General features: G+C 41.6%; 1 protein-coding gene across 2 annotated transcripts in view; it reads left to right on the top strand.

Annotated features, from left to right (window-relative positions):
• SPOCK1 (SPARC (osteonectin), cwcv and kazal like domains proteoglycan 1) overlaps positions 1 to 11,731 on the top strand; it is a 279,195-nt gene extending 267,464 nt beyond the window's left edge. For both annotated transcript variants that reach the window (XM_039559692.1, XM_039559691.1), the window contains 4 exons: positions 109 to 330; positions 919 to 981; positions 6,047 to 6,184; positions 7,163 to 11,731. In XM_039559692.1, coding sequence (XP_039415626.1) covers positions 109 to 330; positions 919 to 981; positions 6,047 to 6,184; positions 7,163 to 7,353 — 614 coding nt within the window. In that variant the 3' untranslated portion in view covers positions 7,354 to 11,731. The remainder of the gene's footprint in view (positions 1 to 108; positions 331 to 918; positions 982 to 6,046; positions 6,185 to 7,162) is intronic.
• Positions 11,732 to 15,603: the final 3,872 nt, after the last annotated feature.

Genomic DNA, 15,603 nt, shown 5'->3' with positions numbered 1-15,603 from the left:
TCAGAGTCCAGCCAAAAAAAGAAAAGTTAGCAGGGCTTCACCTTAGAAGTGGTTCCTGTGCCCAGGGCATGTCAGGGTTCAGCTGGGGAATATTTGCCTGTCTTACAGGATTTGACACCAGCATCCTACCAATCTGTAAGGATTCCTTAGGCTGGATGTTCAACAAACTTGACATGAACTATGACCTGCTGCTGGATCCCTCGGAGATCAGTGCCATTTATCTGGATAAGTACGAGCCGTGTGTCAAGCCGCTCTTCAACTCCTGCGACTCCTTCAAGGATGGGAAGCTTTCCAACAACGAGTGGTGCTATTGCTTCCAGAAGCCGGGCGGTGAGTTGTGCGATTTGCAATACAAAGAGGAGCTGTTGGCTCTCCCTGTGTTTCAGGGCCTGCCTGTAGAGGCTGGCAAGCAGGTGTGTTAAAAAGCTCTTTTCCCCAGCACCAGTGTGAAGGGCATTGTGGAACCATGTTAATGTCTCAGATGAACTGTATTAATATCCCTTGATCGTTAAAGCAAACAAATTAGTAAGTGTCAGTGCACACAGTCTAGAAATAAGCTCTACTGCTGATAGAAAGCTCAAGAATTGACTCTTTTATTAATGCAGAAATTAGCCAATTAGCAAGTCATAAATCAGAGAGCTGGCATGATGTCAATTTGGTGAAAAGAGAGGTAGAATGGTTTAACAATTAAAATGGCCCCCAAACACTACTCTCAACGACAGTGTGTTGCCTCTTTTTTTTTTTTTTTTTTAATTAGTGGAGCTAATGACAAATTTGTTTTGCGGTACAGTACCAGCATATGGGCTTCTCTCAGTCCCAGGTGTACAGTAGCCTACATTTCATGTCAGCAGTGAAGCCAGTCATTGCAGAGTCTGTCCCGTACCATCTGGAAACTGATTCTTTTACATTATATTTTAGGTCTTCCTTGCCAGAATGAAATGAATAGAATTCAAAAGCTAAGTAGAGGGAAGAGTCTGTTGGGTAAGTTCGATTACTTGCTATTCATTTACTCAACTAATTAAAGCTTCTGTGATTATTGTAACTTTATATGCAGTAATGGTTTTTCAATTAGAGACTAATGTTTTGAGTCGGGAGTATGCAGCACTGAGTGTAGGCCTGACACTATGAAATTAAACAAATAATGAGATAGCAACACACAGAACAGGTGTCAGCGTGGCAACAGGTTCAGAACTAATTTACTGCTCTCCAGAAATGCAGAGCCTTGTCTGCACAGAGCTTAATACTGCCTTATCACCTCACAGGTCAGAGTAAGTGCTGGGAAGCTGCTTGATACTCAGGGCTCCCATTTTTGAAGGGTGACTGAAGGTGCATAGGCAATGCATTCATATTCCCTTGCAGCTATGGCGCAATGCAGGCTTTCCTTGGGGTTCAATTTCACCTAATCACTCTTTAAAATGTTTCAGTATATTCTGTGTAAATGAAAACAGGAATTCATATAATCTCATTTTAGGCAGCCTCCAGGATGCTTCATGCTGTAAGATGTGGTCATGCCTGTCCCTCTCTTTCGTGCCTGTTGGGAGCCTGAATTGATTCATGACTCACATTGCTCTGATGGATATCTAAAATTAGGTTAAATAAATCCCCATCTGGCATTTTCCCAATTAATTGCTAAAAAATCAGGTTGCTGAACTGAAAAAATTTCAGGTGACTAATTCCCTACCCTAAAATCACCCAGTGATGTGTAGCCTGGTGTTTGTGTGCTGGTATCTTATCGAAACTCGTGTCCCAGCACATTTGTGCACACAGATCCCAACCACTGAGTTGCAGAGGACAGATGAAAGCCCCCATTTACAGCAAGCCCTGCATTTCACCCTTGAGGAGGATGGCTGACCTCAGCCCCAGCTGTCAGGCCCACCATGGAAAACATGTCAGGTATCCCACAGCATCACCAGCTGCAGCACAGGGATGTGTCAGCTCGTGCTGCAGTGCTGCTCGGGTGCCTCTCACATTCCAGCCTGGGGTTCCTCCATACTCAACAGCAGACCCTGCAAACAGAACTCTGCCAAATCCGGCCATTGCCAGATGCCACTGCCATTTGGACTCAAGCTTCAGGTGCCTTGTGAACAGTCCCAACCCAGATTCATTGGTTTAAATTAAGAATAAACATTCCCAAAGGCTGCAGGGACTGTGGTTTAGATCCATCAACCTTTCAGAGCAAGTTCACATGAAGATTAAGATGTTTCAGAGTTACAGCTCCTGCTGTTCGTAGCTGTGGGAGCAAAGGGAGGATTGATCACTTGGGGTATGTGTGCTCCATTCAGCAAATATTCTGCATTTGTGTTCAAGGGAATGTTGTGGCAGAGGAAGTCACAGTGTTCTCTCTCTCATGGGTGTCATGATTTTCAAAGCCACCTAAAAGAATAAGAAGCCCAGTTGTTAATAGATAGCTTTGGCTATCCCATATTTATTTTATGCTTTGCTGTTATTTTCTGTGTGCTATAAATGTCATCTAGGTTGAAACATAAGTAGTTTTTCTGGTGTGTGGGAAGAATGATGCCTGGATTGCAGGTAGTTCAACATGCAGGTGGTTGTAGCACAGGTCACTGGGATCTGATCACAATAGCAGGAGTAAAATGACAAAGTAAAAGCAGTAAGAATGGTCCCTTAGCACAGATAACTTCTAGTCAGCTGTATTAAAAAAAAAATAAAAGAAGAATGAAAGTAGTAAAGCTCAACAAATCAAGGTGTCAGGCACAGGTTGTTCCACAAGCTAGAAAATTATAATATAAAGAGGAACTCTTTGCTTCACCTACCCTGAAAGTCTTCCTGCATAATGACACCTGTCTGGAAGATTTTAATTTGATATCAGAGCTATTTATACAGCAGAAAACATTGTCTTTTCACTGACTGAAAAATCATTCAGATGGAAGCCCAAACATACACGTGACTTATAGCAACAGTGAAGACGGAGAAGAGATTAATATTTTCAGAGAAACTAATCTTTAATTATTCTCTTTCCTCCTCTGACCCTGACATAGAGAGCACAGCACTTACAGTCCGGGTAGTAACATGAAAAATGTTTTTGTTAACTTGTATCCATTGATAAAAATGATGACTTTTGATATTTTCTTCTCTGTATATTTTTCAAAACACTTGACAGTTGCAACAAAGTACTTCAAAGCCATTGCCATTAGATATGTTGAATTTGGAGGCTTTCAAATGAAGCCTAGCATCCCAGGAGACTGAATTAAAAAGTAAACAGCACTATTCATCTTTTCCTACCAGATTTATCTAGAGCACAATTAACTGCAGAGACTGTACTTTCAGAGCATACAACTGTGCAGCCTGATAATGCTTCTCCCACATCACTAAAGTAATAAATTTCTGCTCCTGTCACTGTTTTCTCCTGCATCAACCCTGTGGATTCAGCTAATATAACAGCTAATACCAGGAGCTGTGTGCTGGCTAGCACTTAATTCTGTCAGGCTTTTACCTGTGTGCTTCACTATCTTTAGCATATAACTGTTCTCCTCATGTTCCCTAAGGAAGGGGAGTATTATATAGATAAGGAAATTATGCAAAAAAAAAGAGGTATAGGTCTGGATCCATAAAGAGGATACAGATGCAAGAGTGCTGTTCAAGTTTCTGTGGAGTAATTAAATCCTTCCCAGGACAAAGGGAGATGGGGAGGCAGCATTCAGTAGCCTGAGGCAGTTTGGTGGGGAGTGACTCACATTTTGTGGGGTCGAGGCTCGTGGGGAAGCACTGTCTGTGCAAGAACCTCTGGAGAGGAAAGCCAGATGTTCTCTGATGCCAAACCCAGAAAATGGGCTGTCTAGGTGCCATGCTCCAGGATAGCAGAGCTTGTAGCCAGCTTATTTCTAATGAAAACAGGCTGATTTGTGTACAATTTACAGGGAGAATCATCACATTGTACAACACTTGTTCCCAGCGACTCTCTATCCTCTCCAAATTATCACCTGCACCTGACACATTGGAGAGGACATGCTGTATCTTCCCTCTGATGGCTGGCAAATACCGTGGCATTAGTATGCATAGCTAAATATTTAAAGCTCCAGTGTTACATACAAATTGGCACGAATTTCCCACGCAGAAGGAAAAGTACCTTCCACTCTTCACTGTGACCCAAAGTGTGAATCTATTCCACACACAGTTATGTTGGCAGTGAGCCTGGGCCATAATTTATTTTTAAATCTTTTAAAGCTTTTATAGGCAGTGTGGAACATTTTCATGCCTTACAAGAAACAGTGAAACTATGCAAAAAGGCCTGTTTCAAAGAAGGGAAAGGTTGCTTTGCCCAAGGAAAAGAGAAAGCATGAGACTGTTTAAGATGCAGAAGCTGATTTCTGCTCACCCTGTAATGCCCCTGAGGTCCCCCCTTTGATCCTTCCCTGGAGCCAGATGCTCACCAGATATAACAGGGCAGCTCTAGTGACATGGGCACAGCTATGCTGATTTACACCAGCTCAAAGTCAGCACCTGAGCACTTTTCCTAAGGTTGTGTATAGCTTGATGAACACCTGGAGTGCTTACCAGTGACAGGACATGAGCAGAAATATGAAAAAAAATACTTTTCCTAATCAGTATTGAAATAAAGTTTTGAACACTGAGCATTAACTTACAAAAACCTGCAAAGGCAAATACATACATTTTTTATTAGAACTATTGTCTTGTAAACAGTGAAAATGAGTCCTTGATAGTCTTCAGCATTTGTACATGAACATAATGGTGGTACCTATTAGCAAACCTGCTATAAGATCATGCTCTGACGTTATTTAAAATACTCTCACTCATGGATGTGGTCTCCAGAACTGATCTGATACACAAAGATTTCTGCAGATGTTCAAAGGTTTCTCTTCTCACCTTCCAGACCTGCATTAGCAGCACTCAAACATGAGGCAAGATCTGCAGAGCAACAAGTTTGGATATTCAGATTCACTTTGTATAGCTCTCTGTGTGCATGAGACAGACTGACTTCCACTTTTATGTCTTTTATATAGGAAATCTCATGACATTTGGGCAGCACCTTCTCATTCATTTTTCCTGGGAGAAATGTAATGGAAGTGGCCCCTTTGACACGTGTACTGTCTGAATAGATGCTACACATGGAACTAGTTAAAAAACTTTACTGAATCACCAGTAAATCACTGGTATCTTTGACAAAGGAGAAAAACACTTTCTCAAAAATCATTTGAGACAAGAAATTTGGGGGCAAGGGTGTGTTTATGCCATGTTTCAAATTGAAGCAATTGACAAAGAAGGGAAAAATGAATGCACTGACCTCCAGTGGGAATAAAGCTAATTCATCTCGAAGGACAAGAGGGCTTTTCATCTTGAAGTACATTTGCTGTATCTGCTGAAAATGGTGGGAACAATAACACAGGTTTCTCCTGAGAGTTTCCCTGTCTGCAAAAGCCAGAATGAACCACACTCTACAAGGCTGAACTATATTGGTTTTATTGTGAGACAAATCTTGGGCTCCAAATCTGAAGACTTACTGATTCAAAGCCTGTTGTCCCTCTTTGTAAAGCCTGTGCATGATTTCTTCTTTTATACATGGGAACTCTCAGTAAGTCTGGGGATGTGCCTGAGATTAGTATGGATAGTAAGCAGATGGCAGATACCTTCCAGGGATAATTACAGTGTTGTGGAAGGACTCGTGATAAACACTGAAGGAGTGCAAATGGAAGGGAAATGCAGAACTAATGAAGTTGGGATAATAATCCAATTGGGAAGAAAAGTTTAAAACCAGGAGTTAAGTTTGAAAAGGCTCTGTGGGAATATCAGTCAGTTAGAGACAGACTGAACCTCTCTCTAGGAGTGTATGACACCCTTCTCTGTGTGCTGGGTACAAACAAACATTTATACACTGTGACCAGGGTGTCTGAAAAGAGTTAAACAGATGTAATTTCCTTCCCCTTTCAGGCACCCGATAATCACATGTATTTCCTTGCCAACATTGTCAAGATCTTCATGTATATAAGTGCTAAGTTCATAATACCCTGTGTATGTGTTTGCTCCTGCAGAGGATTGCATTACTGAGCACACCTTATATTTTATTCAGGTGCTTTCATCCCCCGGTGCAATGAAGAAGGTTATTACAAAGCCACACAGTGCCATGGCAGCACGGGGCAGTGCTGGTGTGTTGATAAGTATGGGAATGAGATAGCTGGCTCCAGAAAGCAAGGGACAGTCAGCTGTGGTGAGTAATGATGTGCTTTCCTCAGACAACGAGGGAATTAACACTGCTGTAAGCCCTGCCACTGCTGTACCACCGAGTATGATAACAAAAGGGACAACAGGGAAACACGAGTACCACAGTTCAAAGTGCTCCTCTGTTTTCCTATTCAGACTACAAATGGTATATCCCTCATTGGTCCTTTGGACTGCAGGGGTGCAGCACAATTTAGCAGGCAATAACCACTGTTAAGATACTTTTGCTACCAGCCTGGAAAGTGCAGTTAGTGATATTAAAATTAAGGGTCTGGGGTTGCTCTGTGGGGTTATTAAATATATTGCTCTGTATACTCTGGAATGCACAATGGAAGGCCTAAATGTGTAAAATTGCATACATTAGCAACCAAGCCCAATGAAATGGCTGACAGGACAATATTATGTAGGTAAGTGAAATCACCAATTAGCTGTTGTGCCTAGACAAGGAAGATTTCACCTGCATTGCTTCAGAGTGCTTCAGGGATGGTTGTGAGTGCAGTTTTCTTTTTTGAGAAGGAAAAAAGACCTAGAAGATCCAGGATGCCCAGAATCACACCACAGATCTTAGGTTTAAGAGCTACATTTGCAGAGTGAAGTTAATGCACTCAAATAATTTTTGGAATATTTTTAGCCTGGTTTACAGAGCTGTGATGGAATTCAAGTATTTACAAAGGAATAATGATTTTCTGGCCTGCATGCCCACCATCTGGAACTTTCCAGTCATGTCTCTAGGATGAGGACAATGCATAGGGGCCATTTATGCAAGAAAGTTTTTCAGAGTCAATTGATACGTATTTATCCCAGTTCAGAATGAAAATTGAAATTTAAAGGTTGTTTCATGAATAGCTAAACCAATGAATTTTTAAAATAACAATGCAAATGACAGTGGCTTGCATGACAAGGGTAGTGATTAATGTGGAATTTGGTGTTCTGTGAGGAAATGACCTTTCCTGCTCGCCTGTTTCAGAAGAAGAGCAAGAAACTTCAGGGGATTTTGGCAGTGGTGGATCTGTTGTATTGTTGGATGATTTGGAAGAGGAACCTGAAGCAACAAAAAAAGACAAAGAAGGGAAACTGAAGATTCATGTAAGAGCAGCTAATGAAGATGATGAAGATGAAGATGATGATAAGGATGATGAAATTGGTTATATATGGTAGTGCCCATCATAATGAGGACTCATGTTTTGCACAATATTGCAACTCACATCATATCTCTGCAATTGTATCTGAGAGTACCTGGCACAAATATTCCCTCTCTACTGAGTTTAATTTTGTATAGTCAATTTTATTTGGATGATGACTTCATTTCCAGCAAGGACTGTTTGGAGTACAGCTTCTGTTCAGTTGGTTTGGGGGATTTTTGTTCTGTCCACAAGGGCAATGAGTTTTGTTTTAAAACCATTTCGTGTCTTAATCCTCACTTGCACCACTTATGAAATCCATCCTGTGAAAGAATCCTGGAAGGGGCTCAACAAACCAATACAAAGGCTTAGAATATCAGAGAATTTGTGTCATAAATTGTTACCTGGATCATATCAGAAACAGTTTTTTCTTTCATCAAGAAGGAAAAGCAGGTGCCTCATTTTCTCGTCCATATTTATAATGTCCTAGTAAAGAATAAGTCTCTTTGGACAGTGGCTGCCCAGTACCAGGGGTTTAATCCAGAAGGAAACCCACTGACAGGACTTTCTCTTCCTTACATGAATGAGTTCAACAGGCTTAGTCCAGCTCACAATTTTCAATTTTGAAGGCAAAATTCCCACTAGGGCACAGGACACAGATCAGCTCACTCTTTATTTGATAAAGGAACATGGACTTGATCTTAAGGGATGCTGGGAACCTGCAGCTATCATGGACCAAGCCCAACAGGCAGGGGACAGAGTCCATCTCCATTTCAGAGCGTTTAAAGGGAAAGTGTTTTGTGAATTTTTAGCATCATAACCACCTCCAGAGCTGTTCCTCAGCTTCTGTCTGAGCTCATTTGCACTAGGAGGGTCACTAACAACACACAGGCAGCCTCTGCTTCCAGATCACACACTACAGATCTGTCTGTTCTCCATTTAGCAACCCCTCCTTCCAAAGTTATAATGCTGTTGAAGACACAAACTCTCAAAAGTAACTGTCATTCATTTAATGTAAAGAAGCCTGTTTAAAAAAGCAGCTTTAGGTGGTGATATTTCAAAAGCAGAACCCCTGGGCTCAGTGTGACACACTGCACACTTGCAATACACACTCCTAAAAAAGAATAGTATTAAAATCCAATCTGTGATTCCCTCGATACTTCCCATATATTCAAAGCTCTTGTATCAGAGCATATTGACATTAAATTATTTGCAGTGTCCTTTCCCATGGCAGTTCTTGGATGCAGTAATGTGCTGTGGTGACCTTTTATTACTTTTGCTGTTTTCTGAAGCAGTCAGAGGAACCTTGACCCCACTCTTGCATTAGGATGCAGGTTAAGTATTTTAGCAGTTGCCTGTTGGCCAGTGAGTTATTTTGCAGAATAAGAAATGTGTTTCTTATAACAAAGACTAATTAGATTTTTTTTCTTAGTAATGTATGTAGAGGTGGAGACAGCATCGAGTCACAACATGGTTGACTACATAGTCACTTGAAAGCTGGAAAATACTGCACAGGTTGGCAGAAGTCAGTTTTTTAGGTACATTGGCCTGAGGGTGTTGGCTCTCAGCCCTTTCCAAAGCCAGTGCACACCTGGCAGCCCTCTGAGTAGGACCTCTGCTTTCAGACGTGATCAGAAGTGGAATTCCTTTCAGGTACCATGTGCTGCAGGGGCTCTCCTGTTTTCTCTTCTTGCATTTCCTATTTATGCAGATCAATGACCTGCAAACAAAGAGCAAGCCTACATAATCATCATTAATGCAGAAGGATGTATAAAACCATGAGGAATTTGTTGTTTCACGCCCCTGCATCCTCCCAAAAATCTGCCACCACAGTCATTTGCAAAAGGCCTGCAATCTGCCCTGCCTCAAACAAATCCCTTTGGTTTTCCCGTAGCTTTAGAAAAATATATTCAATAATCACTGTCCATGAGCTGCACAGCACACAAACACACACACACACTTTTTCTATTTGCTTCACAGAAATCCTGCCAACTTGCAGATAATCCAGCATTTGTCTCCCCAAATATGATTTTGTGAGAAGCAATTGAACACCATCAGTAGGTTCCTTCTCAAACGTCCTGTCTAGTTTTCCTCTGGTATTTTCTTCATTAACCCCACACTCTATGAGTCTGGCTCTGCTGTCCTGTGCAGGACCTGCCTGAGGCACAGAGCTGCCATTTCATTCTGACATAAATCTGAGCTCCACAATTGGCTCATTATGCCTATCCTCCTGACTGGACTCATTCACCCCACAGAGCTAGGGGGTTTTTTGGCAGTCCTGTGTCCCTCCACAACAGCTTATCCTGGACTATGCCTTACATCAAAGGTCACAGAGCAAACCCCTTCTCCTGCCCAGCACCTCCCCAGGGTAAAGCCTGTCAATCCAAGCCCTTGCAGGCAGTACCAGGTCTGAGGCTGTGGCAGGCTGTGTCACAAGGAAACATGCAAGATGGTTAAAATAAAGCTGTTAAATAAGCCCTCAAAAGTGAATGTGAACATCTTTCCGTTTACATGAGCAGACATGGCAGCACCACCCACTGGTGGTCTCCTGGCTGTGATCTTTCACATGTGATGCTTCCAAATCAGAGCTGGAAGGGTTTATATCTAACTATAAACCAATTGCTGTCTCCCAGACTCACCAGCTCAAACATGGGGTGGGTCCCAGTGAAACAGCTCCCTGCCCAGCACGGCCTGGCGAGAGGGCAGCTGCCTTGGCTGGCTGGGGTGGCCTCGGTAGCACATCTCCCTGCACCCAGAAACACAAATACACACAACTGTTCTAAGCCTGCTGGCCTGGTTTCAGGTAGACCCCCTCTCCAGGTGACTGTTCAGTCACCTGTTTGACTTGTGCAAGTGTTCTGACTCGGAGCCAGCATGGGAAATGTGCCATTTTATGGCCTGGGGCAGCTGCACGGGACTGCAGGGCAGCAGTGCCCGATCCCAGCGGTCCCAGCCTGGCAGGAGCAGGGCACACAGGCTGTTGTGCTTGGAAGGGCGGCTCAGACTCTGGATTGCTTTGAGACCAAGTTCCCAAATCCTGCAAAGCTGTTTAGCAAAGCCCTTTTGTGATCCACTGGCATCCTCCCGTGGTGGGGGATCTGCAGCCTATATATATACAGGTGTATATCTCTGTGTGTCTGTTTATATACATTTATGCACAAATATGTGTGTGCATATGTATGTGTGTGTCCAGTTTGGGGAGATGCATTAAGAAAATCTTCTATTTAATGAAACAGTGATAAAGAAACCAGCTATTCTACCAAGAACCAGTGCTCTTCCAGATCGAGCCCCTTCCATTCTTCATGCTTTGTAAAGGATTTAATTTGCTTCCAACTTAATTTAATTAAATTCCTTTCTTTTTCTCTTTCTCTTTCTTTTTCCTTTTATTTTTTTTTTTACAAAGCAGGACTTCCCATCTGAATCAAGTCATTGACCTTCCAAACATTTTCTCATTGTGAAAAATGGAATCTGAGTTGTCCAATTCTTTTAGAGACACAAACCAAATGGAATCAGAGTTGTCCCGTTCTTGTAGAGACACAAACCAATTTTTAATCTCATTTTCTTTTCATATTACAGACTATGAGATACTGTTAGCCATTGCTTTGTGTTTCTTTTAACTACTGTAGTTAAATCAAAATGTTGAGTTCGGATTTCAGCACAGCTGGGTTTTTTGGGTCATTACTGGCCTTTGCTGTGAACACAAAGAATCCTCTTCATTTTCTTTGCCTTTTTTTTTAAGCTGTTCTGTACTATTATTTTAAACCATTTGAAGTGTTTATTTAATATTTATTCTACAGTTTATATTGAAAATGTAAAGTTTATATTTAAAACAACACTGTTTGTTAGTGAATGCTTCTCTTTGCCTCTCCAGCCTAGTCTGTTAGTCTCAGTGTACATTTCTGGCATGGGAATATTTTGATATTAGGAGTTTTGTAGCCTTTTCTCCCTCAAGCAGCAACTGACGTAGATCTAAGGTCACCACTTGACCCAGACCACCAGGTCGCTCAAGCTTCGCTTCCTCCATTTGTTGGCTTCTCTCGCAGTCCCTCCTGTATCCCATCCTTTCATCCACAGACTGCTTTGTACAGTTACTATACATCAAAAAGCCCTTTCTACAGTAGGTGGGTTTTGGTCTTTTTATACTTTTCTCAATGCTGTTGATGTCTGTTACTGTTCAATGTGTAGATCTGTAAGGAGAGATCCAAATATTACGTGTTTCAGTTCGATGTCCCTACTGTAGATGGATGTAGACTATCATAGTAAGTAGAACTGCATAGTAAATTCTGAATGCTTTTTCCATAAGGAGTTAAGTGGAATGTGAGCATTTTGCTACCTTTGGTTAACTGTAAATGCTTAACTGTAGTCTGAAATAGTTGCATTTTTGTCTGTCTCAATAAATTTTAATTTGTCTGCGACTCCTTATTGCCTGTCCTGAATTTTATTAAACTTAGGGGATCAAAAATACTGCACTACCTTGAGTCAGCATTTAATCATACATGGAAATGGATGCTCCTTTATATTTGCATCATAACTTATATCCCTGTTCAATGCCAGCTGTAATCTGTGGAGTTAATGTAAGGTCTCCAGAAACCCCTCTTTTAGAAGCAGAAATGAAACCAAACTGAATGGAATAACTGTACCAAAATCAGAACTTTTCAAATTACATTAAAATTTATTTTTAAGGAGCTAGCAAGGGCAGAGGGGGAAGCTTTCATTTCTATTTCCTCCCCAGATTGTAAATTATCATGTTTTTCTGTCTCTTCTGAAGGTATCCAGGGCAATTCCACAAACACAGCCATACTCTGCAGTGGCCATTATCTACATGATAAATGAAGGCAAAATTATATTAAATACAATTGGTGGGAAGCCATCCTCGTTTAGAAGAACCTGGGTTTGTGTCTCTGTAATTAAATTAGAGCTTCTCTTTAATATTACTAATTAATTTAAACAGGCAGCATTATTGCAGTGCTAATTACAGAGTTAAAAATGTTATTTCATCACCTTTTCTCTGTATGTGGAATATTAAAAAGTACCAGGTGAAAACAGGAAACCATTTGCACAATTCTCATCAGGTATGCTCTGATAATGTATCTGCCCATGCACCATTGGCTGAGTTGGGTCATCAAGGGTCAGAACCTGCGTGAAATTTCAGTTCAATTGCCTGCATTCATTAGTTTATTTTTACTGTGGGTACCACACATCACTTCCAGTACATTGCCTTACCTGACTCTGAGAACAACTGGGTTTTCCCTTTCCCAAACCGCTCTGAGACTCTTTGAAGTGTTTGATCTTCTGTGCTGAAGTGTCTCAGCTGTTCCAGATGTCAGATGCTGTGTGTGGCCCTGAGCACTGGGAGCAAAGCAAAAGAAATCCAGAGCTTAAAGGTGTGTGAGTTGCAAATGAGATTGTACTTGTCAGAAAGGGTTGATGATTGGAGCTCTATTTTTTTTTTAATATTCCTTCTAGTTTTCAAATTGCAGGCACCTTGCAAGCTTTGTTTTGTATTACACATGCATAGCTATACACACACACAACTCCCTTCTAATTACAAATGTGTATATAAATAAGTATATAATATATGCATGTGTGTATTTATATGTGTGTATATATATATATATGTCTTTAGACCCCCCTGGGAGTGAGATACCCACTGGAATTTTGAGGAATCCACTTCTGGGAATTCCTTCCATGCCTAATATAAGGTTTAGCTTGTGTTTTATCATCCATACTTTGCTGCTCCCCCCTGTAACATCTTGTGCTGGGCTTAATGCTGTACTTTGGTTTCATACATTAAAATACTCATAGTAGATTATTATATCCCACCTGTCATGTCCTGATAAGCTGCATAGATTTATATTTAGCTTTTCCATGACTCTGTCCTCCATTTTCAGAGGAGAATCTCAGACTAATTTCCATGAATTCCCTGCCAGGAGATACAGCCCTTGCTTCCCTACTGAAGAGTGTCTCTGGCTGAAATCTGTTGCTCCAGCGATAGTAAAAAGTCATTTGGGGTTTAAGATGAAATGTTAGCAGGGACAAATCTTACCTGGAGGACAGTGCAGACCGACCTTTGCATCCTCACTAAAAAATCTGCCAGGCTGGGCAATACTGGGGGGGGTCATCCCTCTACGTGGAAAGGAGCACTCAGGACAAAGTTACAAAAATGGCCCTTTTTTTCACTGTTTTCCAAGATACAAATATTTTCCTTATCTTACTAATATTATTTTGCAAATGAATATACTTTTTGGTTTGTTCTGAGAAACCTGTAATGTGAGATGCAGGCATACACTTATACACACACCTCCTCTCTCTCTCTCTCTCTCTCTCTCTCTCTCCCTCCCTCTTTTATACCCTTTCTTACAAAATTTTCTTCTGAGCTCTCCAGCAGTTACAAAACAGCAGCATTACAGCCTTCACTGATGATTAGTTTCATTTTTCCTTAAATACTGACAGTCAAAGGGTGAGATATTAAAAAAGAAAAATCAGGTCACAACAGCTTTGCATGCCATACAGCTTTTTGAATAGATTAAAAAGAGGCAGAGAGCAATTAATAGGCTTTCAACTTTCTAAACACTCCCATTTTTGGAATGAGACCAGCTCTTTTAGAGAGGGTGAGAAGGCAGGGGGAAGAGATGGTTTCCTATAGTGTTGGAAAGAGAAAGGAAACAGTGAAACCAACAGATTTAGGTAAGCTGTGAATGAGGGGGACAGACCCCCTGAGCATGAACAGAGAAGTCCTATCCACATCTTCCAGGACTGAACCAAGTTTTTTCCAGTGGAGAATTCCCAGTGACTGGCACAGCTCGGGATCAGCCCATGAAAACCCAGAAACTGCAGAGGCAGGTTCCTGCTACAGGCTGGGCATTATCCAGTAAGTGCTTGAACTGAATCCCTGAAAGCACGGGTTAAACCACACAGTGGCACTCTGGGAGGAAGGGAGGAGCAAGACCAGAAGCAAATTCTGATGTTGCAGCAGTCTGTCAGCCCAGCAATGAAGGAGAGGTATGTAAAGGCTCTGATGTGAGCATTCAGTGGTTCTGCAGTCACGCTCCCAGCTGTAGCTGTGCAAGAAACCCCTCTGGCAGCAGCCTTAGAAAGAAATACAGCCTCTGGCAGCATTGGTCTTGAGTATCAGCTTCTTCCACATATTGCTATAAATTCCTGCAATTCCACACTAAAGGCTTGGCCAGAGAGAGTGTTTGTAAAGAAAACTTAAAATGCAGGGTCTTTGCCAGGTAGTAACTGCCTTTTCTCATCTATAGTTACTCAATAAAAATCATTGCTGGAGCATGACTCTACTTCCATTCCTAGCCAATACATTTGCAATCTGGCCCTTGAACATGGGAAAATTGGCCCCGGAGCATATTGCTAAAGGAAAGGTCCATAAGCACATTAGTTTAAGCTTTGGAAACACATTACCTCTACAATTATTTGCAGGGTTTGAGACACAGGTTTGACACTGATTTTTCTGTATTGAATATCACAGATCTGGTTAATGCAAACATATTCGAGTAAGAGTCTGTATAAGTAGAAGCCCTGACACAGTTTTGCTCCATCACAGATGATGTATCAATTTATCACAACTGGCAAAGAATTGACCCAAATAACTACTAGCCTAAAGTAAAATTAAATAAAACAGAGGCTGTAACAAGATGTAGGTTTTCACAGATTAATGTAGGCTATTGAAATACTTTGGGTTACAAGGGGCTGTTACAGAAGATCAATATCTGCATTGCTTTTGGTACAGGTCACGTAGGAATCCAACACCTGCAGCGAGCTTTGGTGGTTGTTAGAGACCCTAAAGCTGCAGCTCAGCCCTGCAGCCCTCCTGGTAGAGTGAGAGGAGCTGGGAGGCACAGAAACAATAAACACATCTGCTGAACGCCTCCCTTGTCATGTACAGCACCAGCCAGCTTGGGAAGGTGGGCACTGAGCAGTTACACAGAAGGAATTACCACAGATTTGTTTTGGCAGGCAGGAGAGCCTAATTTGGCTCAGCTGGCTGTAGTGGTGGAGACAAACATCAGGCTGGTTGTTAAACTACCCAAAATAACTCCACTATCCTCTCAGAGCAGGGCTGTCGTCCCATCTGGTCTCCAGCCCAGTTTCCATCCTGTGTTGGAATCGTTCTCTCCAGCTGATTCTTCTGTAGGATTTGGGGGTTTTTTTTCTTTTTTTCTTTTGTCCCCAAGCCTGTGTGTTAATTAAGTCTCAACAAAGAGCTGTATCACTGTAGAACAGGATATCAGATTGCTCATCTGTTTTACATAATTGATTAATTAATTAC

Source organism: Corvus cornix, chromosome 13, assembly GCF_000738735.6.
Source record: "Corvus cornix cornix isolate S_Up_H32 chromosome 13, ASM73873v5, whole genome shotgun sequence".
Lineage (NCBI taxonomy): Eukaryota > Metazoa > Chordata > Aves > Passeriformes > Corvidae > Corvus > Corvus cornix.
This window is presented reverse-complemented; position numbering and strand designations above follow the sequence as displayed.